Source organism: Tiliqua scincoides, chromosome 1, assembly GCF_035046505.1.
Source record: "Tiliqua scincoides isolate rTilSci1 chromosome 1, rTilSci1.hap2, whole genome shotgun sequence".
NCBI classification, from domain to species: domain Eukaryota; kingdom Metazoa; phylum Chordata; class Lepidosauria; order Squamata; family Scincidae; genus Tiliqua; species Tiliqua scincoides.
Window position 1 is genome coordinate 125,374,454 of NC_089821.1, and position 27,799 is coordinate 125,402,252.

Sequence of the window (27,799 nt, forward strand, 5' to 3'; positions counted from 1 at the left end):
CCTGTCTCCAGGTCACTTATGAACAGGTTGAAAAGCACCAGTCCCAGAACAGATCCTGGGATCCTTTTTCCAGTCTAGGCAGTGGGAGGAGGAAGAGGAGTGGATGGAGGTGGGTGCCCTGGCCAATCTGCTGCCTGAAGTGACTGCTTCAGTTGGCCTGATGGATAAACTGGCCGTTTCCTCTTGTATACTAAAGGTACAATCCACACAGTTAAGCATGTTAAGGTCCCATCAATTTCCACAGGAAACTTATGCATAAGCTTATTATTTCACCACTGAAATCAACATGATTTAGAAGTGGTTTCTTCTGTCTGGACAATTCCCTAAATCATAAATCTTCTATCATTTTTATTTCCAGCACAGTCTGTTACTTTTGAGATTGTTCAATCTTTCAGCATAGCAGAGAGTTTTGCAACACATTTTTATCTTCCAGCTTGAGCAGTGCTGTGGATCTTCACTGAAACAGCTGGTTTCTGGTGGAAGAATAATCTAAATACAGATCCAAGACAGGCACACAGACAGACAAGAGGGCTGAGGAGGTGAAAGCTACTTGTGTGAAGATGTGGACACTAAAGGCAACACCTCTTCTCCATTTGATTCATGAATTCATAAGCCTGAAACAGCTAAACAGATGGTCTTAAAAGTAAATCAACATGCAAATGGTGGATTTAGATTGTGGGTTCTGCATCTAGGATGCCACTAGGTTGGGGCTTTGAGTTCATCCTGCCATGAACTTACTAGATAGCTTTAGGTAAGCAAATCTGCCTCCGTTGCAGTATAGGAATAATCTTACTTCCCTTACAGGGTTGTGGTCAGGATTACATCCAGTTAAGGCTCAAGGCAGATTAAAGAAAACCTAATGAGTTGTTGCTCAAATCTTGAGCCTATGCTCCTAAAAAGAGGCTTGTGCCTGGTGCAGTAAGCCAAATAACACAACAGGCTGAGAGTATAGGCACTTCTTTATTGCTTAAAATTCAGCAGAAAATGAGAGACAGACTTAAAGCTGCAAAGCAGACAAGCAAGTCCAATCTCTGCCTTACAAAATGGCAGGGTGTAACATTTATACAGCAAATAGCTTTTTATGTAACTAGGCAAACTCCTATCATGTAATGTAATCGCTTTTCTCTTCCAGTCAGAATGTGTTGGCTTATTTTTTCTCTCATGGGTTTTGCTTGAGCCAGTTCTGTTTGGTTTTTCAAGTGAATCCTTTTCAGCCTGAATCCTTCTCCTTAGATTACATGCAGGGTTTTTCAGCCTGAATCCTTCTCCTTAGATTACATGCAGGATACCCAGGCCATTATGACTGGTTATTTTATATCAATAATGTATTTTTATCAACTTTGCTGAGAGGTCTAGACTTGTGTGACAACAGAAGGGACTGTCTTCCTTACAAAAACAATAGATACCTTAGGAAATGCACACACGACAGAATACTTACAAGAAGTAATGGTTAAAGCTATAGCAAACTTAAGAAAATATTTTAATGTCCAGTATGTGCTCTGGCCCCAGATAATGCTGCAAATGTAACCAACATGGGAAGATGTGTAGAAGGAAGTGAAAGGAATCTCCAGCTAACAACATATGGTTGCAGATGCTCAATTGATGCACCTCTTAGCCAGAGACTTCAGTACTCCTGAAATAAAGGCTGATGTTGAAATTGCAAAATACAGGATATCTCAATAAAATATACACACACTTTATAGCATCAAATTTATTATGCTATATTCTATAATTCACACATATACTGTATATGGTGTACACAGAAGCAGTTGCTTGACCCAATTAATTAATTTGTTATTTAAGAATGAATTAGGCCAGGGGTGCCCAAACCCCGGCCTGGTAGCCAATTGTTGCCCTCGGGGACTCCCAATCCAGCCTGTGAGGAGCCCCCAAACTCTAATGAGCCTCTGACCCTCCGGAGACTTGCTGGAGCCTGCACTAGCTGGACGCAACTGCTCTCAGTGTGAGGGCGACTATTCTGACCCCTCACGTCAGCTGTGGGTCAAGGCCTGCTTGCTGTTTGACATCTGTGATGCAGCAAAGGAAACACTGGGCTTGCTTTGTGCAAGGATTTTTATAGGCCTTGAGCTACTGCAAGACCCTCATTCATTCATGTAAGTTCCATCTCCAATTTATTCACTTGTTTAAATTTATTCAAATATTCTGCACACATTTGATCCGTGTTGTGTACATGCAACGTTGGGCAGAAATGGCTTAAGCAGGAAGTGACATCATGAAGCAGCTGATGGCCAGAAATCAGCACTTTGTTCTCACAGAGATACTCATTAGCTGCAAATGGCAGAAGAGAAAATGTGCAACCTTGTTCATATTTTCAAGATACGGGAGAGCCCAATTATAATGGGGTCTGGATCAACTGCTGGGGGGGGGTTTGAGCCCAGGTGGATGGCTGGGCAAGTGAGCCACCCTCCCCTGCTCTGGGCCATGCAAAGACTAGATGGGCCTCTGACCTGATCCAGCGGGGCTGTTCTTATGGGTAGACCTGGGCTGCCACTGACTGCCCTGGGCTCTGGAGCTAAGGGAGTGTTCATGCCCCCCCCCCCCGAGCCCAGGTGTACCTGCTTGGAAGAGGCAGCTGCAGAGGGCAGGTCTACCCCCTCCCCCAGCAGAGAGCCCAGGCTCAACTGGGAGCCCAGGTCTACCTGCCTGGAAGGGGCTGCTGCAGTCAGGGGGGAGCCCAAGTCTACCCCTCCACCAGCAGAGCTCAGCCATAGACCCGCTGGGTAGACCTGGGCTCCCACTGACTCCCCCCCCCGCGACCCTGCCTCTGCTTCCAACCACCACTCGCTCCCTGTCCACCCGCAAAGCCGGAGGGGGCATCCCTTGTATGGCACAGAGGAGGGGAGGCGGGCCTCACTCGCCCAGCCACCCACCTGTGCTCACCCCTCACCCCTACGAGGAGGTCGCTCCCAGACTCCTCCCCACCAGTCCTCCTCCCACGTCAGGGCCCCACTCTAGGAAGCCGCTCGAGAAAGGTCGCCTCTCCTGCACTCCGGAAGCGGAAGCCGCGCCCTCTGACCTCTGAGGCGGCGCGGAAGAAGGGAGGGGGAAGGCGCGATGGAGGTAAGAAAGAAACCTGGCAAGCGAATGGATGAAGCGACGAAGGGGCTCCGCTCTGCAGCCGGCCTCGGCGGCGAGATCAAAGGAGGCGCGCGAGGGTTACGCGCAGGGTGTCGGTTGCCTCTTCATGCGCGTGCAAGGGGGCGGGGCCTGCCGGCTGCTTCCGGAGCGCACGCGGGTGCATGCGTGAGAGGCCCCCGCTTAACGGTTGTTTGAGGGCGCGGGGCTGGGAAGGCGAAGGGCCGTTGGTGTCCCCAGCCTGGCCCTCCCCTCCCCTCCCCTCCTGTGAGGGAGCCAGGCTGTCAGGGCCAGGGCTTCTCAGCGCTCTGGGGGAGAAGGAGCTGGGACAAGGCTGCCCGCCTGCCCGGGGTGGTTTCCCCTGCAGCCTTGTGCCCTGGCGCTTATACATGGCAGGGACGTGTGGTGGGTGGGGAGGCCGGGGAGGCAAGCCTTCCCACTGGAGTCCTTCGAAAAGCGCTGCCGTCGTGCGAGGCACCCAGAGCCCATGCGTGGAGCACATGGGTTGTGGGTGCCTCACATGACGGCAGCGCTTTTCGAAGGACTCCAGTGGGGAGGCTCTGCCTCCCCGCCCACCACACGTCCCTGACACATCGCAGGCCCCCTGCTTTGCACCACAGGATGTGGCAGGCACAAAGGCAAGCACTGCTGCCACGCAGGTGGTGTGGCCTGCGCCATTCATCGCACGCTGAACTCGCCACCAGTGCTCTTCGTGAAAGGGGGGAACCCCATTTCTGTATGTGCAAAGCTAGCATGGTGAGGAGCTTGCTTGGTGGAAACCCATTTCCCTGACATGCTAACTTTCTGCACGGAGGGGTTTTCATTTTCAGTGTTGAGGAGCGTCCGCATGAGCCTCCGCTTGAGGCAGCTCAGATTAAGCCGTTTCTCCCCAACATATATGCAGTGGGGACCAAATGTGTGCACCTGTGGGCCAGGCAAGATTGGGTTAAATAATTAGGCCTAGATTCTGGTGTGGATTCACTATGTACTAGTTCACTTTGAATGCTGTTTAATGGCAATGGTAGGAGACCCCTGTGACTGCATTCTACATTGGAGAAGTGTTTCACTCATGTTTGATGATGAACTAACTGTTCACAGGATGTATGCAGTGTCCAAGGTGACTTCCATGTATTTTTTGCATGGTGCAAAGCATCCAAAGACAGTCAGCTATCAAAAAAGGGGCAGCTAATTCAGGCCAACTCCGGAGAAATCAAGTGGCACTTGAAATTTAAGTGACATATTATTTCCCTGAGCTCACAACCTGTGAGTCACAGAACCAGTTAACAGCCATGTTCAGTAATTCCCCCCCCCCCCGACTCAATTAACTGCCTGCTTTTACTGTCTGCATATGTTGAGGGCATGTGTTGGCAAGCAGCTGGTAAACTGTTTGAATGGTCACAAATTGAAACTGTCTAAAAGCACTAATTCCCTGCAAAATGTGCATATAATGCGCACATGCAATGCAAAATGTGCGCGTGTTGGATTTAGGCATTCTTTACACATTTTTTCAACATCTCCTACTTTACAGTTTTGAAGATGCATGTGTTTTTAGTTTTTGTTAAATCTTGCTCAGTTATACTGGATTGAGGGCAAAAAGGTGCTCAGCTGGTCTTAGTGATATGAGAAAGTGTCACTAACATGTTTTGGCGTAGTAGATATCTTTTTACCATGAAACCCATTTATGTTCCTCACAGTGACTGAAGCTCAAACTATGCATGACAGCAGCAGCTTCATTTGTTTAAACCTGGGCCTGCCCAAATTGCATGTAAAGGAAGATATGGGGGAAGGGGTTTAAGACAAGCAGCCCAGTCCTATACTCTTCCCCTCATAGCATACAGCCATGCCAAAACAGGCTGCACTGCATGCTATAGTGAAGGACAATTGGGAGGGGTGAAGGAAAATATTTTCTCTTACCCCTCCATAAGTCTCTTCACTGCCAATGGGTCTCCTTAGCTGGTGTACATCCAAGGATACTTAGCAAGCATGTTGGCAGGCTCCAGAGGGGATAGCATCTGCCACAAGTGTCTCACACTGGGTACCACCCCTCCCACTTCCAGCACGCACCTGGTTCTCCCCCTGATTGTGCCCACTGCTGACTTATCAGGGTGGGACTCTGCTGCTGCCATGCACAGGGTCCTCGCCACCGTCTGCATTGGTGGCCCAGTACTGCAAGGCTCCACATGGTTCTGGAGCACTTTTTATAATGCCCTAAGTGTTAACTGCCACTGGAACACTAGTTTCATCAGCTGTACAGCCCCATAGGACTGGGCAGTAAAAGGAATGTGGGTATGGAACTGAACCCTTCTGTGCTTACCCACTCACCACTCCCGCACTCTGGGCTTCCAGTCTCTGAGTCCAGGTGAGGAGGAAAAAGGATTTTGGAAAAACATCTGCAGGGAGGTAGGGGGAAGGGTTTGGCTCCCTCACTTCTGCACCTCATTTGCTCTTAAAATTTGTTGTCTCCTGCTTTGTACTGCCTGTGTCTGTAATTGGCTTGTGGTTGTGACATGTAGTTGAGCCTGAGTGTGCGGTTTGTTTAATGGAACGTGTAGTGGGAGCTTTCCGAAGGAATAATTGTCTTGAAAATGATTCACACTCTTTGCGGTCTTGATGTGTTAGAATGCATGCAGTGAAACTAAGCAAGAAGGCAAATTACAGTCTACTGCAATGGTTCTCACACATTTAGCACTGGGACCCACATTTTAGAATGAAAATCTGTCAGGACCCACCGGAAGTGATGTCATAACCAGAAGTGACATCATCAAGCATGGCAATTTTTTACAATCCTAGGCTGCAATTTCTACTCACACTTACCCAGGAGTAAGTCCCATTTACTATAATTGTTAAAAGAATATACATAGTAGCTTTTTAAAAGTACAGGTCTGGAACATTTCCCCAAATACAGTCACATACCATGGTGCCATCAAGTCTAAGATATTAAAAATAAAATATTGAAATGAATGGGAACCCACCTGAAATTGGTTCGTGACCCGCCTAGTGGGTCCTGACCCACAGTTTGAAAAACACTGGTTTACTGTATGTTGCTTGAAATCAGATGGAGGCATTCTTGCTATAGCTAACAAAGGTTTGCTTTCTGTCATTTGTGCATACTGAGCCATTTTCTAATGTTTAGTGTGTACATGAAATCTTATACTGTACATATTGACCTGAGAGTAAGTTTCATTGACCATTGGAACTTACTTTCAAATAGACATGCCTAGGATTGTGCTGTGTGAACCTACCAGGTTATAAGGGATGTTTAAAGTTTCTTCCCCAACAATATTGTGTCCCTACTCATTTTTCTTCCCTAAGATTTGATATCTTTTCTACACTGTTTTTATACAAACTGTGAGCTGAAATCTAGCTGCTAGGGTGCCCTATGCTTTAGCAATATAAAGCAATTTTACTTTATGTTGTTATTGTACTGGTTGATTGCACCTGACCTTGTAGTTCATGCCACCATTGTATTCTTGCAGTGCTGCCCATTGGAGTTTTTCCAAGTGGTTCGAGGTATTTCCCAACTTGACATGCTCAGTCTGTGGTTGTGTCCAGTGCACTGTCTGGCCCTGTTTTATTGGATGAATTTCAGTTGCTGCAACTTGAGGATGTGGACAGGGTGCTTGGTGGGTGCAGCCAGCCACTTTCCTCCTCATCCCTTGCCTTTCTTGGTTTATAGTAGGAGGGGAATGACTGCTTGGGTCCCAGAGGTGATTATTGTCATCCCGCAAAAGGGGACAGTTCGTCACCTTGAAGGAAGTAGCTGTAAAGTGGATCCTGAGAAATACTTGGACTGTGAGGAATTTAACAATTATTTGCTGGTGCTAAATATCTTTGTAGGCAGTTGCTGTGCAATTTCACAGACTCTCATTCTGTGTTCAGCCCTAGCTTTTGAAACCAAAATTACTATGGTTGCCCTAATGAATGACCTGTGTCTGGAGACTATGATCTTTCTGCATTTTTTAGGTCTCTTTAACACTTAAAGTGCTTTGACTGTGTTGGGCGCAGTGTGGGTTCAAACCACTCATTCTATGAATAAATCATAATAGTTTAGGTGGCAGGATGATGGAATTTATACCAAAGACTGAAAAACAGATTCAGAATGCCCAGTTTTTCACAAGCAATAATGACTCCAAATCATTTTTTTAACCTTAACATTGTTATCAAATTCATGAGCAGCCCAGTTCTGAGCTATGCTAGTGCAGCAGGGCTGTGTGGCCTGCGCTCCATCCAGTGGAGCTCAGGAGATGTCTGGAGGTCTCTTTGGACTAAGGGGATATATTTTCCATTACCCCAAGTAAAACCCTAGTCATCCTTATGGGGCTTCTCGGATCTGTGAACAGCTATGTAGCTGCTGCAGATCCAGGAAGCCCCATGTTGGGTTGGGCAGCCCGGAAAGATGGTTAGGATATTGTGGAGGGGACCTCTGCTGACCCTGCCCCTTTCTGGGCCTGATCCTCCCCTTGTTCCACCCTCCCTGTCCAGAAATACCCCCTCCCCGCCTCCAAAATGCCCTCCTACCACCCTCTCCCAGCTGCTACGCTGCCCAGTGCAACCTTACCTGTGCCAGCTGGTGCTGGAATAGAATGTGGCACCAGCAGGCCGTTGCTGCTGGCTCACAAGTAGCCACAAACATGCTTTTTGGCACATTTGCGGCACTTTGAGTCAGTGCAGGGACTGCTGTGCCAGTGATGAGTTAGGATTGCTAAACTAAGCAGCTGAACTTAGTTGTGGCTTTGTGTGCAAAAGTGTGATGTGTGTCTTGAGCATTAAGGTATCTGCACTTAGCTTCAACTACTTGACGTTTATTTACAGAGTATCAATAAAAATGAAAACAGATGAGAGTCCTGCTTAGAAAATAACCCCTTATGTGAGATATGGTGGCTGATAACTTTAAAGTCTGCTTTTCATGTGGATGGAAAGACTGATAAAAAGGTAAGTGTTTGACAATGTGTAGTAAACTTCAGTTACAGCATTATCAAAAATGGGAGAGCTACAAGCTGCTATGAAAGTTGGTTGTACTCTGCTCCCATATTGATTGGAGAGCAGCACCAATCCTAATTTAGACATAGTGCCTGCAGAGATGATGAAAAGAAGGACTTTAGTTTTTTACACCTGGGAAAATCTGTTTAGAATACGGCCCAGTTCAGACATCATGTGGAGCTTGGACTGAATGCAGGTTTGAGTGTGGATTTTGTGCAATGTCTCCTAGCCTCTGGCACTCGTGCTCCCCCTTCCCTCACAAGGGAAGGAAGACTTATGTTTCCAGTTCTGGTTTAGAGCATGTAAGGATCTGTTGTAACATCCAGATCAGACTATCCTGGTTAATTCTACCCCAAATTTGCAAATAAACCAGGCTTGTTCCTAAGACAGAATCAGAAGTAGAATCATTTCCTAACCTTGCAAATTTGGGGGGTGGGAGCAGCACCCATGCTCAAGACTAAGTGATTTTTCACAAAACTAGGATTCAATCCTGGCTGCACTTAATTGAATTTATCCCTTTTAATATGATTTGGTATCTTTTGAAAATAAGAACAATGAAGAATCAGTCCTACAGGTACTTATTGACATCCGTTAAGCAGGCAGTATATCTAGCCTGCTTAAGTGAATAGAACTATCTTGTTCTACAAAGATTTTGGTTTGCAAGCCTGTGTGGGAACATTGGTTAAGCATAGACAAAAGCAGTATATCCATGGGCTATTGTTTTCTTCACTATCTCAAAGTCAGAACCCAAGCGTTCTGAATATTCTTGTTTTTAACAGGGCAGCTTGAACCAAGCTTGAACCCCAAGTAATGAACCATATTGTGGCTCAGTTTGCACTTAACAATTGTCATATTATAAACGACCTTGTTTGGATGTGTGCATGGCCTTTAGCTTTCATTCCTTGCTTTCCAGACAAAATTTAATACTAGGAAAACTAGTATCACGTGGCAATAGTGATCTTGAGATTCATAGCAAAAACAGATCTCATGGAATGAATGAACACATTAAAAAGAAACTTAAAATATATTTTACAGGATTTTAATTTGTATAATAATTTGGAAGCAATTTGAATAATATTTACAACAGTATTCTTGATGTTTTGATGATTGAGCAAACTATTATTGGAAGATCTTTTATGTGTTCAGTTTTTGTTTTCATTATTGTTGTTTTACAGATGTTTGATCGGAATAAACAAACCGATGAAGCTTCTGCTGCTTCAGCACAAGGTAAGCCTGTTACTCTGTAGAAAAAATGTTCACAAAGTATTGTGAAATATATATTTTTTCCAAACTAGAAGGAAATAAATGAACTTAGGAAACAAGGATATTTCTTTATGAATTTCTCCTATTTTCCATCTTTTTCTCTCTCCCTCCTTACAGGTATAGAAAGAAAAGGTAATGAAGGCTCCTTAAGGCAGGAGAGCAATGATAGGTGAGTTAGATGAATACATAATAAGAATCAAGTTATAAGGTATTTCATACTTTTGCATTAACCAGTACTTTCAGCTTATGGTAAAATATATGCTAATGTTCAGATTTCTTATCCAGACACCTTAGAGGTTGATAGTCTAATTTGGACTTCAGTATTTCCCAGTATTCTGAAAAAATACCTAACTTGTGAGGTTTGCCTATATTTAGGTACATGCATACCCATGACTGGCTAGACTAACTGTGTTTCCTCCCTTAATAAAATATCAAATGAACTTCAACCCATGTTATAAGTATGTAATTAGACCAGGAAATCCCGCTCCCTATTGTGCCTCTAATGCTGCTTGAGTACAACACTTACTAAGCAAGGGTTTATGCATCCTAGGACCTAAGAGGGCCTAAGACAGGCCTATCATTCAGTGGACATCTGATTCCAACAACTAGTACAACCATTGTACTGGTAATCTGGAAGCAGGAGGCCATTGTGTGACTGGCCAGTGTATGTCAAATCAACCCCTAGAGACATAGTCTCCTCTCTCTCAGTAAAAGCTGAAATAAGCCCTGAGCTGCGACACATGGGTCTGTTTCTCATTTCATTCTATGCAACAAGATTGGAGACCTGCTAGATTGGAAACCTGTTCGAAACTACAACTGAAACCAGGAATTGAAACATATTTCATATCCTGGGACTCGCTAGAGTAGAAAATCCATTTTTGATTTTCTGAAATGTGCAGGTTTCCCTTAAATTCAGAAGAAGAGCTGGCCTGATGCAAGGATGCTTCCCATGACATATCCCCTTCCATAAATGCAAGGAGATTGTGACTACAGAATGCTGCCACACAGATAGTTTGGATATAATCCGTCATCCTTTGTAATTGATACTAAAAATAAAAACAAGTCAAAAATAAAAATGGCTTTTTTGATTTAAAACAGTAGGTGCCAAACCACAGCCCGTGGGCTGCATCCGGCGCCTGGAGAAATCCTTCCCCTTCGTGTTTGGCAGTTACCATTCTGTGCTGCTGCCTGTTGTTTTTCAAGCCAATCTTGTGAGAAAGTTGCACTGGGCAGCCACTCCCATTGTCCCAGCAGGCTCTGCACCCCAATATTGGGGTGGAAGCAGCTGTTTGGAGTGATGTTTTGTTGCAATTACCTTGAAAGATAACAGGCAGAAGCGGGGAATGGTAATCACTATGTGTGATGGGGAAGACTTTTCCTTAACGTGGTGGTCCTGCAGTTTTGCTGCTTTAAATAATACCATGCAGAAAATTTACAGTTCTGCACAGATCCATCTCCAACAGGAGTCATTAGTAAGTACTGCCTCTTTTTCAAATACATTTGCTTTCCTTAAGAAATATGTATCTCTTTCATTTTTTTAGATGAGTGAAGTTAACAGTTCTGAATCATTCCACTTTATAAATTGTTAAATATTTTCTTATATTAAACAGTCATTCAACAAAATCTTATTTTGATCATTTGGGAAAAAATAAAGTACAGAAGTCTTCTGACAAATGCTAAGAACATAAGAACAGCCCCGCTGGATCAGGCCATAGGCCCATCTAGTCCAGCTTCCTGTATCTCACAGTGGCCCACCAAATGCCCCAGGGAACACACCAGATAACAAGAGACCTGCATCCTGGTGCCCTCCCTTGCATCTGGCATTTTGACATAGCCTATTTCTAAAATCAGGAGGTTGCACATACACATCATGGCTTGTAACCTGTGATGGATTTTTCTTCCAGAAATATGTCCAATCCCTTTTTAAAGGCATCTTGGCCAGATGCCATCACCACATCCTCTGGCAAGGAGCTCCACAGACCAACCACACGCTGAGTAAATAAATATTTTCTTTTGTCTGTTCTAACTCTCCCAACACTCATTTTTAGTGAATGTCCCCTGGTTCTGGTGTTATGTGAGAGTGTCAAGAGCATCTCTCTAGCCACTCTGTCCTTCCCATGCATAATTTTATATATCTCAATCATGTCCCCCCTCAGACGCCTCTTTTCTAGGCTAAAGAGGCCTAAACGCCATAACCTTTCCTCATAAGGAAGGTGCCCCAGCCCAGTAATCATCTGAGGCCCAAATCCTAACCAACTTTCTAACACTGGCATAGCAGTGCCAATGGGACGTGTCCTGCATCCTGCAGTTGGGTGGCACTCAAGGAGTCCTTAAAGTAAGGGAATGTTTGTTCCTTTACCTTGGAGCTGCATTGCCCTTATGTCAGTGCTGGAAAGTGGGTTAGGATTGTGCCCTTAGTCGCTCTCTTGCACCTTTTCCATTTCCACTATGTCCTTTGAATGCTCTGAAGGATGTGCACATTTTTCATACTGTTGAATGCTGATAACACTTCATGATATTTTATAGCTATAGTACAGTATTTATATAAAGCACTGGTTCCCAACTTGTTGTCTGTGGACCACAGGTGGTGCATGAGATCCTTAGAAGTAGTCTGCGAGACTTTCAGAAAAAACAAGATCACCTTTGATACTTTCAGAGTCTCACTGAGTAACCATTCCCCCCTGGACCACCAGAGAGGGCTGCAGGCAATCTATTTACCATCATCTCTGGTAGTCCATGGGGCAGTGCTCACTCAAGAGATGCTCTCCCATGGACCAGCAGAGAGGGCAAGAAAATGGATCAGCTGCAACCTCAGCTGACAACATCTTCTCTATAAATAAATCTAATAGATCTCTAATAAATCTTTTCTAATTATTACAAATTTAATTGTATTTATGTGTGTGCAGGGGCTGGGGGGTTGCATGTGGTCCACAACAATTTCAATTTTTGCCTCAGTTGTCTGTGGGCCACTAAAGTTGGGAACCACTGATATAAAGCATTTTTTAGATATTACAAACTGGCATCATCAACTCTGAAATTAATTTGTAACAATCAATGATCAGAGATGGTCAACATAATATGACATAAACAGAAGAATCCTATACAAGTTTATTTGGAAGATGAATTTTTTTTAGTAGCACTGAACTTAATGTTTGGACACCATTGCTTATGAGACTAATTTCTCTCTGAGCAATAGCTAGTTATATTAAATTTTCTATTTTTCAATTTAAGCACACGAGAACCAGAACTGGCAGGACCTGGAGCATCAGTCATACAGAATAGGCAAGGCTATTGCAACTGTTGCCATGTACACTACAGCAATCTTGAACAGGTATGACTTCTTCCCTGTAAGTACTTAACTCCAACATTCATAATAGCAACCTTTGTTTTCCAGTTTGAAGGGATCTTGTACTAAAAACTGGTTGAGGTAATAAATCTATAACAAAAATGGTCAAACAGTGGCTCCTTCCCAGCTCATGTGGGACTTGAAAAAAATGTGACGTGAGAATTAAATTGGTACAACAGAGACGTGCCCAACATTTAGGCAAGTCCTGAACCTCCTTAGCAGCCTTTTGCCTCTCACTGCTGTCACTGGCTTTTATGTAAAGGTGTGCACCACTTAACGACAGGGATACGTTCTCTGATCCCTGTTGTTATGTGGTCTTCTGTTAAGCGGAAAGTTGTTAAGCAGCGAGTGCCTGTATATATTTTTTACATATTTGTCTCGCTTTTCAACCTGCACATGCTCCCAGTTTAAATTATTTATTTCGCTTATGGGTTAAATAATAATAAAAAAGTATAATATTTAGGAAAAGGTGTTTATGGCAGTCAGCCCACAGGCTGAGCGATAGTAAAGATTCCATCAGCAGAAAAAACTTCTCTGTCGCTGTCATCACAATCTTTGTATGGACATAACCTGTTGAGTAGGGATTCCCAAAGTGTGCATTGTGATGCCTTAGGCAGTGTTTCCCAAACTCCTACAAGGGAGTAGGGAGCACTGTAAGTGTGCGCGGGTGAGGGGGTATGGCAGCAATGTGATCCTCAGGATCACACTCCTGCTGGGAGTGGAAGGGTTATTTTACTTATCTGCAGCTAGCGCCGGATTCCAAACATGTAAAAAAGAAAAAAAATTTGCAAGACATAAAGATGTTTGGAATTGTGCGGAGCCCTGCGGAGAGCTCCCCAGGCCCTCCTCTCAGGCCTCTGGCTGCAGGTATGTAAAAAAAATCCCTCTCATCCCCAGCAGCAGCGCAATCTGGGAAACACTTTGCTGGCTTCCCTCCGCCCCTTAAAGGGGCAGGGACAAGTACTTCCCTATCTGGTGGGTCATGACCGACCAGTTTGGAAACCACTGCCTTAGGATGTTGCGGCACAATCACAGAATGCCACAGGAGGTCTCCGGTGGCTCCTCCTATCTGTTCTCCTGTGCATCACCATCTTGGATCTTTTGAAATCTTGCAAGATTTGAGTGCTGCTGTCTTGGATTGCATTAGTTTTTGCAAGATCCAAGATGGCGGCACCAGATGAGTTGGTAAGAAAAGGCTGTGGGAGGCACTGCGATGTGGGTAAGTATGGGAACCACAGCCTATTGGGAGAAGCTGCAAACCATTGCACAGCATGTCAGCTTTTCTCTGTCCAGGTGACTGGAAGAATAGAATGTACTCATGGTCTATAGAACCTTTAGGCAGGAGGACCTTCTGCCCCAGACACAGAGGGGGAAAAATATGATAGAACAACCACCATTACAGGATATTTTTCATACACTTATCAGGTTCTTGTGTTACCACTGATTTAAAAGTGTAAAACGTACAAAATGTGGAAAAAGCTGTTATAGCTGAACTCCTGAATGTACTTACTTGGAGTAAGTCCATTTGAACTCGATGAGATTTACTTATGAGTAGTCATGCATAGGTTTGTATTGTTAAATTTGGAGAAAATAATTCCATTACCCAAGAGGGAAAGGATGTATGGCCTTCCACTTCTTGTGTCCAGCATTCATTTCACGGCCCCTTTTGCCAGCTCTTCCCTTATTCTTTAAGCTTAGCTGCTTCAAACCCTTGCTGCTACTCTCCAACGATTGTTTTTCACCAGTCCGTTGTTGTTCTTCACTTCCTCAATCCCTAGAGCAGACCTGATTACTGTGCTGCAACCACGCCTGCCTCCCAGGCTTTCCTCAGTTCTGTTGTTTGACTGAAAGAGGAAATCTCTATTGCATCCTTATACCAGTGACTTTGTTTTGCTTCCTTTTCAGTTCATCTTTCATAACTGCTCAGGAGCAGCGCTAGAGCTGATTGGGAGTTGGCCTTGATCTTTTGTGTTTTTGTGAAGATGATACTTAATTTTGGGCAGCTTCATGAATGTGTCAACAAGCTTAAAATAATAACACATATTTTTTCCTCCCTGTTTAGCATGTCTACAGTTCACAGCACAGACATTTCGCCACTTACTGTCGAAATCGTATGGGCACAACTAGCCTGATGGAGCGTTTCCTCCAAGACGTTCTACAACATCATCCCTACAGATACCACGACAACAGGTAGAATATCTGTTTTCTAGCTTCAAATAAGGGGGTTTATTTGACTGTTTTATATTATGTATTCAGTGTGACATAGTAGGAAAAAAACTGGATTTACAGCACTTTTAGACATCCAAAGAAGAAATTTTATCTGGAAGAGATTTTGAGAGGCATACTTCAAATGAAATTCTTGTATTTTGTAGTATAATTGAATCTCTCTGTACTTATTATGGAGCTATTGTTTTTATGATCTCACTTAATTAGTAGTAAATAGCCAGCAAAGTTGGCTATCATGGCCATATATAAATTGTATGATAAACTGTATTAAATTTGCTGACATTGTAACATCTCATACCTTTGATGATGCAATCACCTGGAAGTACCATCTTCTAGGGACTCTTCAGGCAAAACCCAGTGCTGAACCTCCCTGGTGCTCTGCTATGCAAGAGCTTGCATGCATGCATACATCTGCTCTCCTTGAGTGGATGGGCAGCCCTGTCCTGAGCTGCCCAGTGTATAGGGCTGCTGTGGCACCAAAAATGGCTACCACAGCATCCTGCATGCCCTAGGCAGCCCCTACCTCCTCTTCAGGGGGAAGGGACATTTGTCCCCTTCCCTGAGTAGCCCTGCAATGGGACTACTTGATTCTACAACAGCTCTGGAGCTACCACAGAATCAAAGAGTTCCGTGTTGGGTTGCACGGCCTGTCATGGAGCTCAGGATCCGGTGAAGTTGAGCTCCACCAGTCCCACCTTCTTCCTGCCCCACTCCCTCCTCTGGGAACACCTCCTCCCCACCCTCCCTCATCTCTCCCGCACAAAATACCTGCTCCCCACCTCCCCCCACACCCCTGCCTACCTCTCTGCTGCCCAGTGGTTCAGGTGACCACAGAGCAGCGGAGCATCAGCTTTCCACCAGCTCTGACTGGCGCCAGGCTAGCTCTGGTGCTGGGCCTGTGCTAATGCGCATTGGTGGTAAACCAGCGTGCTGAGCTCAGGATTGGGCTCTGAGTGCTGAGAAAGGAGTGGTATCTCTGGATGCTCACTATTCAGTGATGCTGAGATAGGAGCATCCAAACCATCCCCCCCCTTTTTTTATCTTCCTGGTCTGGGAAGATAAAAAGGGGACAGTTTGGACACTCCTTTTTCTGCACTGCCAGGACCCTGAGACAGAAGCAACCTAGGACTGTTGCCCTTATCTTGTCTGATGACTGGAAAGGTAAATGGTCCTTCTGCATGCTCCTGTCTTAGTGACTCTGAGAAAGGACTGGGCAGCCAGAGACACAAATGAACTTCCTTAGGGTCCATGTGACATTGCAAGGGTCTCTAAGGAAGCCTGTTTGCAGAGGGAAGGAAATGAGAGACAATTGTATTGGTATAACTAGCATGATGGAGTGTTTCCTGCAAGATGTTCCGCAGTGGATGTCTCTAAGGAAGCCTGTTTGCAGAGGGGAAGGATGTGAGAAGGTGGTGGTACAAATTGCCTAGTTGAACAACTTGCGTCGTCATTGCTTGTCAACCACTGGGGGTTCATTGGGAGAGCCCTGGAGACTTGACCTTCGACACTGGATATGATATTGTATTCATATCATTCATGTACACTGAAAATATGGCTCTAACATCTTGGGCAAGGTGTATGGTATAAATGCATGGTGTGCAGGTGTGCCTCTTGAGTTAAAATAAGAGAAACGGGCATTCCCAATGTGACTAGGTAATTGTTTGGGGATCAGGATTACATCAGTGCTGATGATTGCTATGGAAGTTTATATAAATGCCTTCAGGATTAATGATGTGGCTCCAATCCTATGTGCACCACCCGCTAGTGGTGCACCTCCTGTGCTGACGCTGACTGCTGCAAAGCAGTCAGTGCCAGTTGTAAAAGGTACTTCAATTACGCACCAGTTTTGCACACTGCCTGCTGCACTGGTGGGAAGACCTGTGCGTTCCTGCCCACTCCAGCACTTCTCCTGCTACTCAACATAGCAGGAAAATCAGTGGCAGAAGTGGGACAGGGCAAAATGGGGCAGGGGGAAGAAGGTTCTTGGGGATGGATGGATTGAGCCTGGGAGGGGGCAGGATCAACGCTGCTGGCGCCACCATTTGTTGTTTTGGGTCTTTCAATCTCCCAGACAAGCATTCTTTCAAAATTATGATGCTTCTAGGAGGAAATAACTTGGCAGAGTTTTGGGAACCTAGGTTAAGGTCAGCAGTGATAATGAATGAATTCTGGTATCAGAAAATGGGAGGGTGAATTCCATGATTTTGTTTGGGAGAAGTGAATCATGTGAATGTGTATTTGATCCCCTATAGACTAGCGTCTTAACATTTTGGATGAATTGGTGTCATTGCAAGTGTTCTTTGGAGTATAAAACATATCTTGCATTAAGAAATTAAAATGAACTGCAAAAGCAGAATGTAACATTAAATAAAATGTCAAGATTAATTGGGGACATGAGCTGTACAAATGCAGCTGCAGTGGACACTGAAAAAAGTGAAAGCAGTGTGGATATCTGTATTTTTTCTTCAGAGTATATGCTGTGTTTAATATACATGCTAAAACTTTTGTGGCTGACATTCACAAAATCAACCATTTTGTATATACTATGTTGTTGTTTTTCTCATTTTATTCTCTTAGAAACCTTTAGAGGTGGGCTAGGCCTATATTATAATTGTAAATTAGGTCGGTTAGGCACAGCTGGAATTTGTTTTTTGCTCATTAGTGTAATCAAATCGATGTTCTTAACAAAACATTTACAACTAGACAAATCTGACAGAGCTGTACTAAAGGTAGTTGAAATTATAATTTGAACATTGATGAAGATACCTACACACACACCTGTGAATGTGACTTGCCAGAGTTTATTGGTATTGTATGAAAAATAAGTAGGCCTGACTGAAATATGTCCGGTTTTCTAGGTTAATAGTAGCACTCTCTTCCCTGCAGCTTATACCAAGCTCTATTTATGAACAAACCGTAGTTAAAAAAAGAGGATAGAATCCTGTTTGAGAAGGATGTAGTATTTGAGGATGATATTTGTTTAATTTATAGATGAAAGTATAAAATGGAGTGCTTCTTTTGTAATATTGCCTATCCCAGGCCTGGAACTTGTGACTCAGCAAGCCAAATGCCAGCCCACTAGCCATGTTTGTGCATCAGCCAAGAGCTCAGTTGCCGTTTTTGTTGCCTCCCTGGAAATGCTAAAACAGTGGTGGCAGTTCTAGGCCCTGAGAGTCAAGGCAGGGAAAGGAACAATGGCCCCATTGTCAGACAACAGACGTTCCTTTGCCTCATGGGAAATGGCAGTTGTAAGGATTCTAGTGAGAAAAGAGGATGTGGCTGGTAGCTGAGAGACAGAGCAAGAGAAGGAGCCAGACCAAGGAGGATTCCCCTGGCATTTGGCTGGAAGCTCAGTGTATGAGGAGGAAGATGGGGTGCTGTTTGAAACTACTTTCCTCTGTCTGGGCCCTGAATGGGAGCCCTGGACCAAGGATTCTGTGAACTCTGTGCAGTTCCCTAAGAGTTGTCAGGTAACTGGCAGGCTGCAAAATGTGCCATGAAGGCTGGTGGTTTATGATCATACAGGTATGGTTTCTAGAAGCTAACAAGGTTGAAATCATTCCCACCCATATGTGACAATAATTCAGTCCTTCTATATTTCATCTTTTCTTCTGACTTTCAAAATCTGTCAAAAGTAAATTCCCATCTGAGCCTCTGCTATGAGGTCACTGTTGGTACTTCTTAATAATCAACTTCTGGGGTGAAATAAACACCTGACTATTCTTGGTTAGCTATAATCACCTCACTCACATGTGGCAGCCACGAGCCAGAGAGTAGGTCATTCTAATGAGTCCAGACTAAAATAGTATTTTCCTCTGGTACCTGATATATTATTTATAAAAGTTAGTGTAGAGTGTTTTATTACTTCGTGTTTTATCCATTATGCTTTTATGTTATGTGCTGTATTGATGATAGGGAGGGTATTTCAGAAGATTGCTGTTTCATGCTGCTGAGGTTTTTCTTTTAGAAAAGACAGTGCATTAATTCTTGGACTACAGGATGCTGCCAGAATATTTGGAACATTTCTCAGTCTCTTAAAAAGCTGATATTCCATTAACTGATGGTGGTTTAGTAAGGCATTGAGTTTTAGAGATGCAAAGTGTTATGGGTCCAGAGACTGATCTCAGTGACCCTATATGCTTAGAATAAGGGTGTCAAACATAAGGCCTGGGGGTCAGATGCAGCCAGCAGAAGCTTTTTATCTGGCCCTTGGGCTCTCAGCTGCTGAGCCGTGCAGGTGGTTGCTAGGGTTAGAATAACAAAGAGCAAACAAATCATTTTAGAACAGTAAAATAGTCTCCAGAAAAATTGAATGTAAATGCAGATATTAAAAAATAACAAAACAGTATAATTAGCATAGCACATATCCAGCCTGCCTCAGTAGGGCAAGTGTCTGTCAACTGCATATGTCCAAGACTAGAAAAAAAAAAATCACATGATAACATTTGTTTAGATGTTATTCAGAGGCGGAAGCCATCTGAACTACAGTGAAGTCTCTCAGTCCTTCATGTAGGAAGAAAATTTTCCAAAGGTTCAATTTTTTGGAAATTTGAACTTAACAATAGACTCATGTAACCAATGATTGTAAGGGGCCCCACGTAAGACATCAACCAGCTGAGAATCTTGTCAACAAAATTAGCCCAGGTCACCTTGGATGTTGACTTGGATGACAGCAGAAAAGTTCAGGTTAACAGAAAAGGCAGAGAATAGGTGAAAATCATTTCACTACCCAACTGTGTGAAGAACCGCAGTATGTTTTTATGTAAATTTTACAGACAAGTTGGCAGTGAAATTTATATATGCAGAATAGGCATATTCATCATATTTCAGTCACAGAAACAGGAAATAGATGTTCATGTATGTGTGATGCTTTTTGCAAAATTGATTCTGGGTGAAGTGTATTCAGATGGGCATTAATAAAATTTTGCTTTTTTAAAGTCTACTGTCTTTTATTTAAAATTAAGGCTGTTTATCAATACCAAGTCTATTCAGATAGCCTGTCTAATTTTATAATGTAATGACATGACCAGTGTGCTTTGCTTCTTTGAACAAGAGCATAGTTTGATGGGCACAGGCAGCTGTTAGCTGCATTGTTACATTAAGCTTTTCTGCAGCAGAGAACTGCCAAATGTCTGCTGTAACTAAGGCTGTTGTGTTCTTTTTTGTTTGTTTAATTTGTACTGTCCCCAAAGGTCCTTCCCCAATACTACAGTAGTTCAAAAGAGCATTCATCACCGTGTTGGAGATTCTTGGCACTAGGAGTAGTTCTGGGAACAGTGCTGCAGTCTCTCCTATGCAGCAGAATTTCAAAGCTTCCTTCCCCTCCCCCAACATTCATTCAGTTACATTAATGGGATCTGAAGAAAACAATGTTAGTGTCCATCACGTTCAAAATTAAAACCTGTAATTTGGGGAATTGTTGTTATAGACAGTGTCTTTGTTGATGGACTTATTTGGCTTGCAACAGTAATGATATTTGTATTGATTAGGTTATTTTCTGTTATTCTTCAGTCTCTTCAACTCTTAGTTTAAACTCTTGGTTTAACATTAAGTTCATTCACAATATTTATGTGGAGTTTTTCCCCCTCCTTTTCTACAGACCAACCTATGATGACATGCCATTCATCTCTGGGAACAAGCAGGGAGCTGGGGAATCTCTTTCAGTGGACATACTGGAGAAAGGGAGAGCTACAAGCAGGGCAGAAGAACCCAGCACTGACAGTGGATTTACTGCTGAGTCAGGCTGCCTGATTTCCCAGAGATCACAAGAGGAACTGAAGGATGCTTCTTTGCCAGTAGTACCTGTTCAAAAGCTAGAAGGGCAACGAGAACACAAGCTAGGAGCTTCACAGCAAACTCCGGGCATCTCCAGTAGTACAAAAAACTCTATTCAGCCTGAAGGGCCTCTGATTGATAGTAGTAGCCATAAAGTCCTGTTTACAAGTGTGAACTGCCTGCCCCATTCATTACTTGTTAGCCACTCATCATCTACTCCTCATGTACTTGCAAAAACTGTTAAATATTCAGGAATGCCAGATTTGATTTCAAATAGCAGGTGTGAACAAATTAAGCAGGGCGTACACCAAGATGTACAACTTAATCAAAAGTTCAGACCCATTTTGCAGTTCGCCCAGTCAGGAACTGTTTCACTTTTACATGAGAGTCCTGTCCGTAGCCAAGGCAACTCTTTATTCTCAGGTCAGCTTTTTTTGAAACATGATGACTTACAATCTCAGGATGAAACTCAGATATCTGACTTCTGTCTCAGGGACAATGGCAGCCCTGTGGGTAGCAGAAGCTCCTTGGCTCTTAAAACAGCTTCCCAATTAGCAATGAAAAAAGGAAGTAAGATAAGTGGAAGTGTCAAAGCTTCTGTTGATGAAATAATTGAAGAAGTCATTCTGAAATATTGCTATGAAACTTGCCCCAAAGAGTTGCCTTGCAAAGATGAAGAGACCAATTCCTGTGTAAATATTCTGCAACTTTTGGACCACAGTAGTCTGCATGGCTCAGATGTAAGTTTTGATTGTGATGCAGCTGTTCAGCCAGCAGCACCTGTGCCCAAAGCAACTGTCAAAGATCTAGAACTTCTTAAAGAGGTTCAAGTAAATTTACATGATGAGAACTATGGTGCCCAGCTCAGTTTCATTCTTAAAAATGGCTCAGTGCAGCAAGCAGCAGAATCCGAAAAGGATTCGTCAGTTCCTAATAAAGAACCAGTTCTTCCAGCTCTGCCCCATGTGCCTCCTTCTTTTGTAGGAAAGACATGGTCTCAGATCATGTTTGAAGATGATATGAAAATAGAGGCTCTTGTACGGGATTTCAGGGAGGGCCGCTTCCGCTGCCACTTTGATACTGAGTCCATGCCTCATTGTACAAGGAGGAAGCTAAGAAAGAAAAAGCAAAAAGATAATGGAGGAAGTCATGTCATTACAGCAAACACAGAGGCTATGCCAGCTAAAGACCTGCCAGCACTTCTTGATGTGGTAAGTGGTGGCTCTGATATCAGTAACTTGTCTGCAGTTTCGGAAACAAGACATGTTCCAGAAATAAGACGACCTCAGAAAAGAACTTGGCGCCTTGCTTCCAGATGCCAAGTTGTGAAGGTTAGCCATGGCACCCAAACCAGCTTAGTTCACTATCCAGTAGTGAAACAAAAAATCATTAGAAAGGACCATGAGCCAGCAGATCAGTCTAACCTTGTTTGGTCAGAGAATGAGAAGACACCAAACATGAAAACTAGGCTATGTGCTCTCAAGCTTCCAGAGTCCTACACCAAAATTATGAGCCCTTTGCAACCCCAGACAGTGGTTTATGTTCTTTCTTGTCCAGAGATGAAACCATTCAGGAGCAAAATTGTAGACATCCCCAAAATGAGAAGAAGCCACAACTCTACTGATAGTAAGGACTCTGTAAGGTACAAATACAAACAATCCTCTATTAAATATTATGACCCATTGACTAATCGAGTTTTAAAAATGCCTCCCAAAAGCATAGCTGGGGAAAAGGCAAAGAAACCTCCACATGTTCGGCAGCTGTTCAGGAGTCTCAGCCTCAATGCAAACAGGAAGAAACAAGCTGAGATACAGTATGAATGCATGCCACCAAAGTCCTTCAATTCACCAGCTTTCTACAGTTCATCAGCACCGTTCATGCCGGATCCAGTTACAGAGAATGATATGAATTCAAGTCATAAGACAGATGGCTCTTCTGTTTCCACTGAAAGATCAGAGTGTCCAGCGTGTAACAATTCTGAGAAATCCTATAAACACTTAGTTCTTTCACCATTGAACTCTCACCGATCACAGCAGAAAGGTGATTTTAGATTACGTCCATTTAACAGAAAGGAAGTAAAACCTCATTTGACATCACTTGGGGCTGACTGTTTAGAAAGAGACAATCCAAAGATAATGTGGCAGAGAAAAAAAGGCAATAGTCGAGAACCAGGGTTTTCCAAAAAAGCTTCAGGACTAACCTTCGTCAGACGGAGCCTTGTTAGGAGAGGCAGTAGGAAGCAGCCATCCAGGAGTACAACCCAACAGAAGGAGGGGAGAAGGCGAAATACTTCTTGTGCCCCAAAGTCCTCTACTTTGTCTATTACCAGGCACCAAACAAAGAAAACTACTGTAGGAAAGCACCTTAAGCAAGAAAAACCTGATACTAAAATGGCAAAGGTGAAGAGAAAACCGAAAAGGACTTTTTTGAACACTGCAGCTCGCAAGGGCATTCCTGAAAAGAGGCAGAGAGCTACTGCAAGGGCTTCTTCCAAAGCTAATAAATGGGAGCTTAATGGTGACAAGGATGTCTTTGTACTGTGAAATGGTTGTTGCCCAGATCATAAGACTTGGATGCTGTCTTGCTCTACAAAGCAGCAAGCAGAATAGAAACAATGGGAAGGTTTTTCAGAAACCTTTTGATGCACCAGAGTGCAAATGGAAAGTTCAAGGTCCAGCTATAAGCTAAGACACCTACAAACCATTTATGTTGCTGTTCTGTAAGCACATTGCACTGTTCTGTTATGTAAATGTTATAAAATGTATATTTGTTGAAAGCACTAAAGGCCAAGTTTTAATCGACTTTGTCACAGCAGAGAAAAATTGAACTTGAATTGTATATTCTTCCTTATTAAAATGCAGTACGTTAAAGTAGATACATCTGCCTGGTACACAAGACTTGGTTTTCATAGTCCTCCCACAATAGCCTGAATTCAAAAATCCCACTTCACAAGCAAAGGACACTTCTGCTTATGTGGGAGCTGGGATCACCAAGCCCTCAAGCCTCAATCTATAGACCTCTACACTCTCCAGTTGGTGTGAAAGGTCTCTAATTCTCTGGAGACAGTTTTTAGGGTTTGCAGCTGGGGACATTAGATTCGGCGATAAACAGACCCTTGCACTGGCAGAAGTGCCTCCCACCGTAACACTGTGGGATCTTGAAATCCAAGTCAGTAACTAGGTTAGTAATTAAAGGGATAAATACACTTTAAACAAATTATAATTTTTGGACTGAAGTATAAACCTTGTACAAAATTTGCAAAATTATTCCTACTGCACCCAAATCATGCCACCTTCATCTCTGCTGATGTGAACAAGAGAGCCTGGAACTGTCACTGTAGAAAGAGGCCTGCGCTTAAGAGATTTTTTGTAATCCTCCATGTTGTCATCCCGTCCCCTGACAAAGAAAACAGGTCTACAGGTTCTTAGACCACACTGTTAATTCAGAATGGTGCACATAAGCAATATTTCTAATATAAGACCCTCATTGAAATCAAACATGCATAGTCACTTTGAAAGGAAAAGACTAGTTTCATCAGATTCTCCTGTCAACTCACAGGATAGGCATGAAAGAATTTGAAAATAATTTCAGTAAGCACATCTACAGAGCAATCCTATGTGTGAATCTTAGACTTTCACCCCATTGTTTTGAGTGGGGTTTATTTCCAGGAAAGTGTATATAGGATTGTCTCCTAAGGCTGCAATCCTATGTACTTACCTGTAAATAAGCCCCATTAATGAGACCTACTTCCTAGCAAACCTGCATTGGATTGTGCTGTAAAACTGCTTAGGAGAAAAAACACTGGCACTGCTACATATTTAAATCAAAACAGATTTCCAAATTAGTTTAAATACAGGATCTCTCTTACCAGTGAATGTCTTTGGAAATAAGCTATTATGGATAGACCTAAATGTGCTATAATTCCCTTTATAATTCACAGGAAATCCATTTGGATTTGTTTGATTTCGAAAACATCTGCTTTCTGGTAAGAGACTTCCCAAACAGGCATTAAACTGAAACTGAATGTTTATATGGTGTTCTACATCACTGGCTATTAGGACATTGTTTTCATGTGAACATGGTAGCCAATTATTAGTGCCTCCTGTCATTTGGTATTCTGTCTAAAACAAAAGTGATTTATAAAACAGAAGTTCTTTAAACTGATAATTTTTATAACAAAGTTACTTTTTAAATATACAGTTTAATGCAAAAGGTTCTTTTTAAAAGGCAAGTTTATGTTTTAAAGCAAAATTTTGTGATACGTTTATCACTGACAAATTTCACGGTACCCTATTTTTATGACAAAAAGCGTGCCCTTCCTACCTAATGTGCCGATTCTTTTTTTTTAAGTGTAGAAATACAGGTATTAATGGTTCTTTTGATGTCTGAGAATTTATAAATGTTTCAGTTGAGTATATTTGCACCTGTTTTAGGTAGTCACTAAACAGTTTTGCAGTCATGTGTTGATCTGTTCTGCAGTGCTCCCATTTTTCTTTACGTCCTCAAGATGCACAGGGCACAGACTGTCTGACTTTAAAAACTCTTTTGTATATTTGCATGAAAGTCTTTTTTGTTTTTTTGGAAATACAGTCCTCAACCAGAGTGATTTTTAAAAAGAAAATGGCTATATTTAAGAGAGAATTTTAGTAATTATATTTTTTTTCTTTCAAACAGAATGAAGATTAACAGCATCTTATTTTTTGTAAAGTAAAGGGCTTATGGCAAAATCCTGTGTATGTCTTTTCAGAAATAAGTCCCATTGGGTTCAGTGGGGCTTTCTACCAAGAAAGTATGTATAGTATTCCCGAGTGAGAGTACAAGTCTGGGAAAAAAATTATTGTTGTGTTTAAAAGCAAGCAAGCAAACAAACCATACTACAGTTTGTTCTTTCTTCTGTATATGCTTTCCTGTGAGCTTCTCTGTGTATGTTTGATATACAAGAACGTTGGGGAGACCATGACATTTTGGTTACTGATGTATTAAGTGGATTTTGTGTGCATGTTTTTTAACTTATTATTGTCCAGCCAGAGCCTGTGGAGCAGGGCAAACTAAACATTTGAATAAATAGTCCAAAATTCAAAAAATGCTGTGTGTACCCCCTGAGCATTTTCTCATGCTACTGGGGCATGCCTATTTCCTCTTCTAACTAGGAGCCAAATTTTCAGTTCCAATTCTAAAGAGGGTTGCCAGGTTTTCAGATGTTGAAATTGTGGGGTTTCAGTGGGAAAGAGTAAAATCTCTACTTGAAGCTCAAGCCATTTTCTTGTTCCCTGGAGAATTTCAGCTATTCACTCCTTCCCATTATTGGACTCCTGAGGAACCAGGCACATGTCCCCTGATCAATTAGATGTCATTCTCTGTTTCTACTAGACTTCACTCCTTTATCTCCAGACAATACCTTTTAGGTCCCAGGTTCTGTCTCCTGAGTCTCAGATGAGCTGGCAACTCTTTAAAAAGAAAAAAAAAGTCTCACCTGAAATTCTGCTGTTTGGCTCCAAGACTACTCTTGCTGAAATAGCTTGCTGTTCATATTATACACACTGAAGTGGCTTCTCATATTATGCCATCTTTGCAGTATGTGCCACTATTCTGTGTGTTTCATTGAGCTGGAAAAAAACATATGGTAGCAGACGATTGACCTGTGGCATTTTTATACTCGAGCCCTGTGGAGAGTCTTGACATTTTCAGATCACTTGCCACTTCGAAAAATGAATGTTTGAGCAAAATAAAACTGCAGGGATGAAAGAAGTAATTAGATTCCCCCAATAGACACAGTGGATAGTAGATCCAGAGAGATGAAAATCAGTCTACTATAGTAAAAGCAGTTAATGAGAATTAGGCTTTCAGGGTTATGTTACAGTTAGAAATATTTCAGATTTTCCTACTTTGTACAATATATAATTACCATATAGCTTTGGCATATAGCCCGGTCCACACACACAGTTTATTTGCAAAGCATTTATGATATTGCAGACTTCATTATCCCTTGCTTCTACCATTTAAAATAAGATTTCCACTCTGCCTCCAATGAGATTTTAATTTTTTTCCCATTCCTTGATTTGAATTATTTGTCCTCTGCCAAGTATCTTGTTTAATCTGCATCTGTATTTGCCATTAAAGTGTCAAGATATCCACTATACTGTAACTAGTTTACTAAAGCTATTGGCCATTATAGCTATAATCAAAGGACTCTGAAGGCGAATCTACCCTTTATTATTGAACTCTGATGCAAAAAGGTTTAAAGGACAACAAATATTTTGCACGTATTGCTAACTGCCAAAGGAGGCTGCAGGTTTAAATGGCTAGATTTCCATTCAATGAACAGCAAAGTGGTGGCCTGATCCTTTCCCACTTGTCACTTCTGTATTTACTGCAGGGAACCCAGTTAAGTGCAAGCTTGCCATTCACAATAGCTGCTGCTGCATATACATATTGTGTATGTGCAGATGGTGTAGGTTTTATGTACAAACGGTTTGCATTTTACACCAGCCCTTAAAAGAAAAAGTGTGAACTGGAATGTAACTGATTTCAATTCAGTTCTTTTAGACTTCCATTGCAGAACAATTGCACCTAAGAGTATTTTGGGTTGCAGGGGATGTCAGTGAAACTACTCACTTGATTATAGTTCTCTACATCCAACATATACTCAGTAGTGTTGATTAAGGTATCATTCCAGTTTGCCTAAGATTACTAATCTATTTTTGTAAACTATAATTTATATATCTTTAATCTATATTTGAGTGGGCTCCTGTTTATTTTTTGCCAAATTATGAAGGCTCCTTTTCCACTGCTCCTAGTAAATGAGGCCATCTGAAGATATGTTTGTAATTGCTGAATGCTATCTAATTCACAAACAATCCAACAGATAAAAAAGGACTTTAATTTTATAGTGAGTTGAATTTTCCATTTTACCTACAATGTTGGTTTGTTAAGTCTAATGTCACAAATTTCCTTTCTTTCTAGTGAGACTTAGGCAAGCATATACAGAATCAAAGGTTTTATTTCTCCTTTACTTGTAATATTTTACGGTTAGGGAATTTGTTCATTCCTTTAACAACATCTGGAAGAAAAAGACAGAGTTTCTTTTAATAAAATAAAAACTGAATTTGTTAC

The 27,799-nt window shown here is 42.5% G+C and overlaps 1 protein-coding gene across 1 annotated transcript; it reads left to right on the forward strand.

Annotated features, from left to right (window-relative positions):
* The first annotated feature begins 3,017 nt into the window (after positions 1 to 3,017).
* On the forward strand, positions 3,018 to 27,764 carry ZDBF2 (zinc finger DBF-type containing 2). The gene is made up of 7 exons (XM_066623872.1): positions 3,018 to 3,081; positions 7,909 to 8,028; positions 9,252 to 9,303; positions 9,457 to 9,508; positions 12,571 to 12,670; positions 14,748 to 14,875; positions 20,511 to 27,764. Exons 3-7 carry the CDS (start codon positions 9,252 to 9,254, stop codon positions 23,227 to 23,229), a joined length of 3,051 nt encoding a protein of 1,016 aa, XP_066479969.1. The 5' UTR covers positions 3,018 to 3,081; positions 7,909 to 8,028; the 3' UTR covers positions 23,230 to 27,764.
* Positions 27,765 to 27,799: the final 35 nt, after the last annotated feature.

Coding starts and splice junctions, on each gene's coding strand:
- ZDBF2 (XM_066623872.1), top strand. CDS start 9,252: ATGTTTGATCGGAATAAACAAACCGATGAAGCTTCTGCTGCTTCAGCA. Junction 9,304..9,456: donor TTCTGCTGCTTCAGCACAAG/GTAAGCCTGTTA, acceptor CCCTCCTTACAG/GTATAGAAAGAAAAGGTAAT. Junction 12,671..14,747: donor ACTACAGCAATCTTGAACAG/GTATGACTTCTT, acceptor CTCCCTGTTTAG/CATGTCTACAGTTCACAGCA.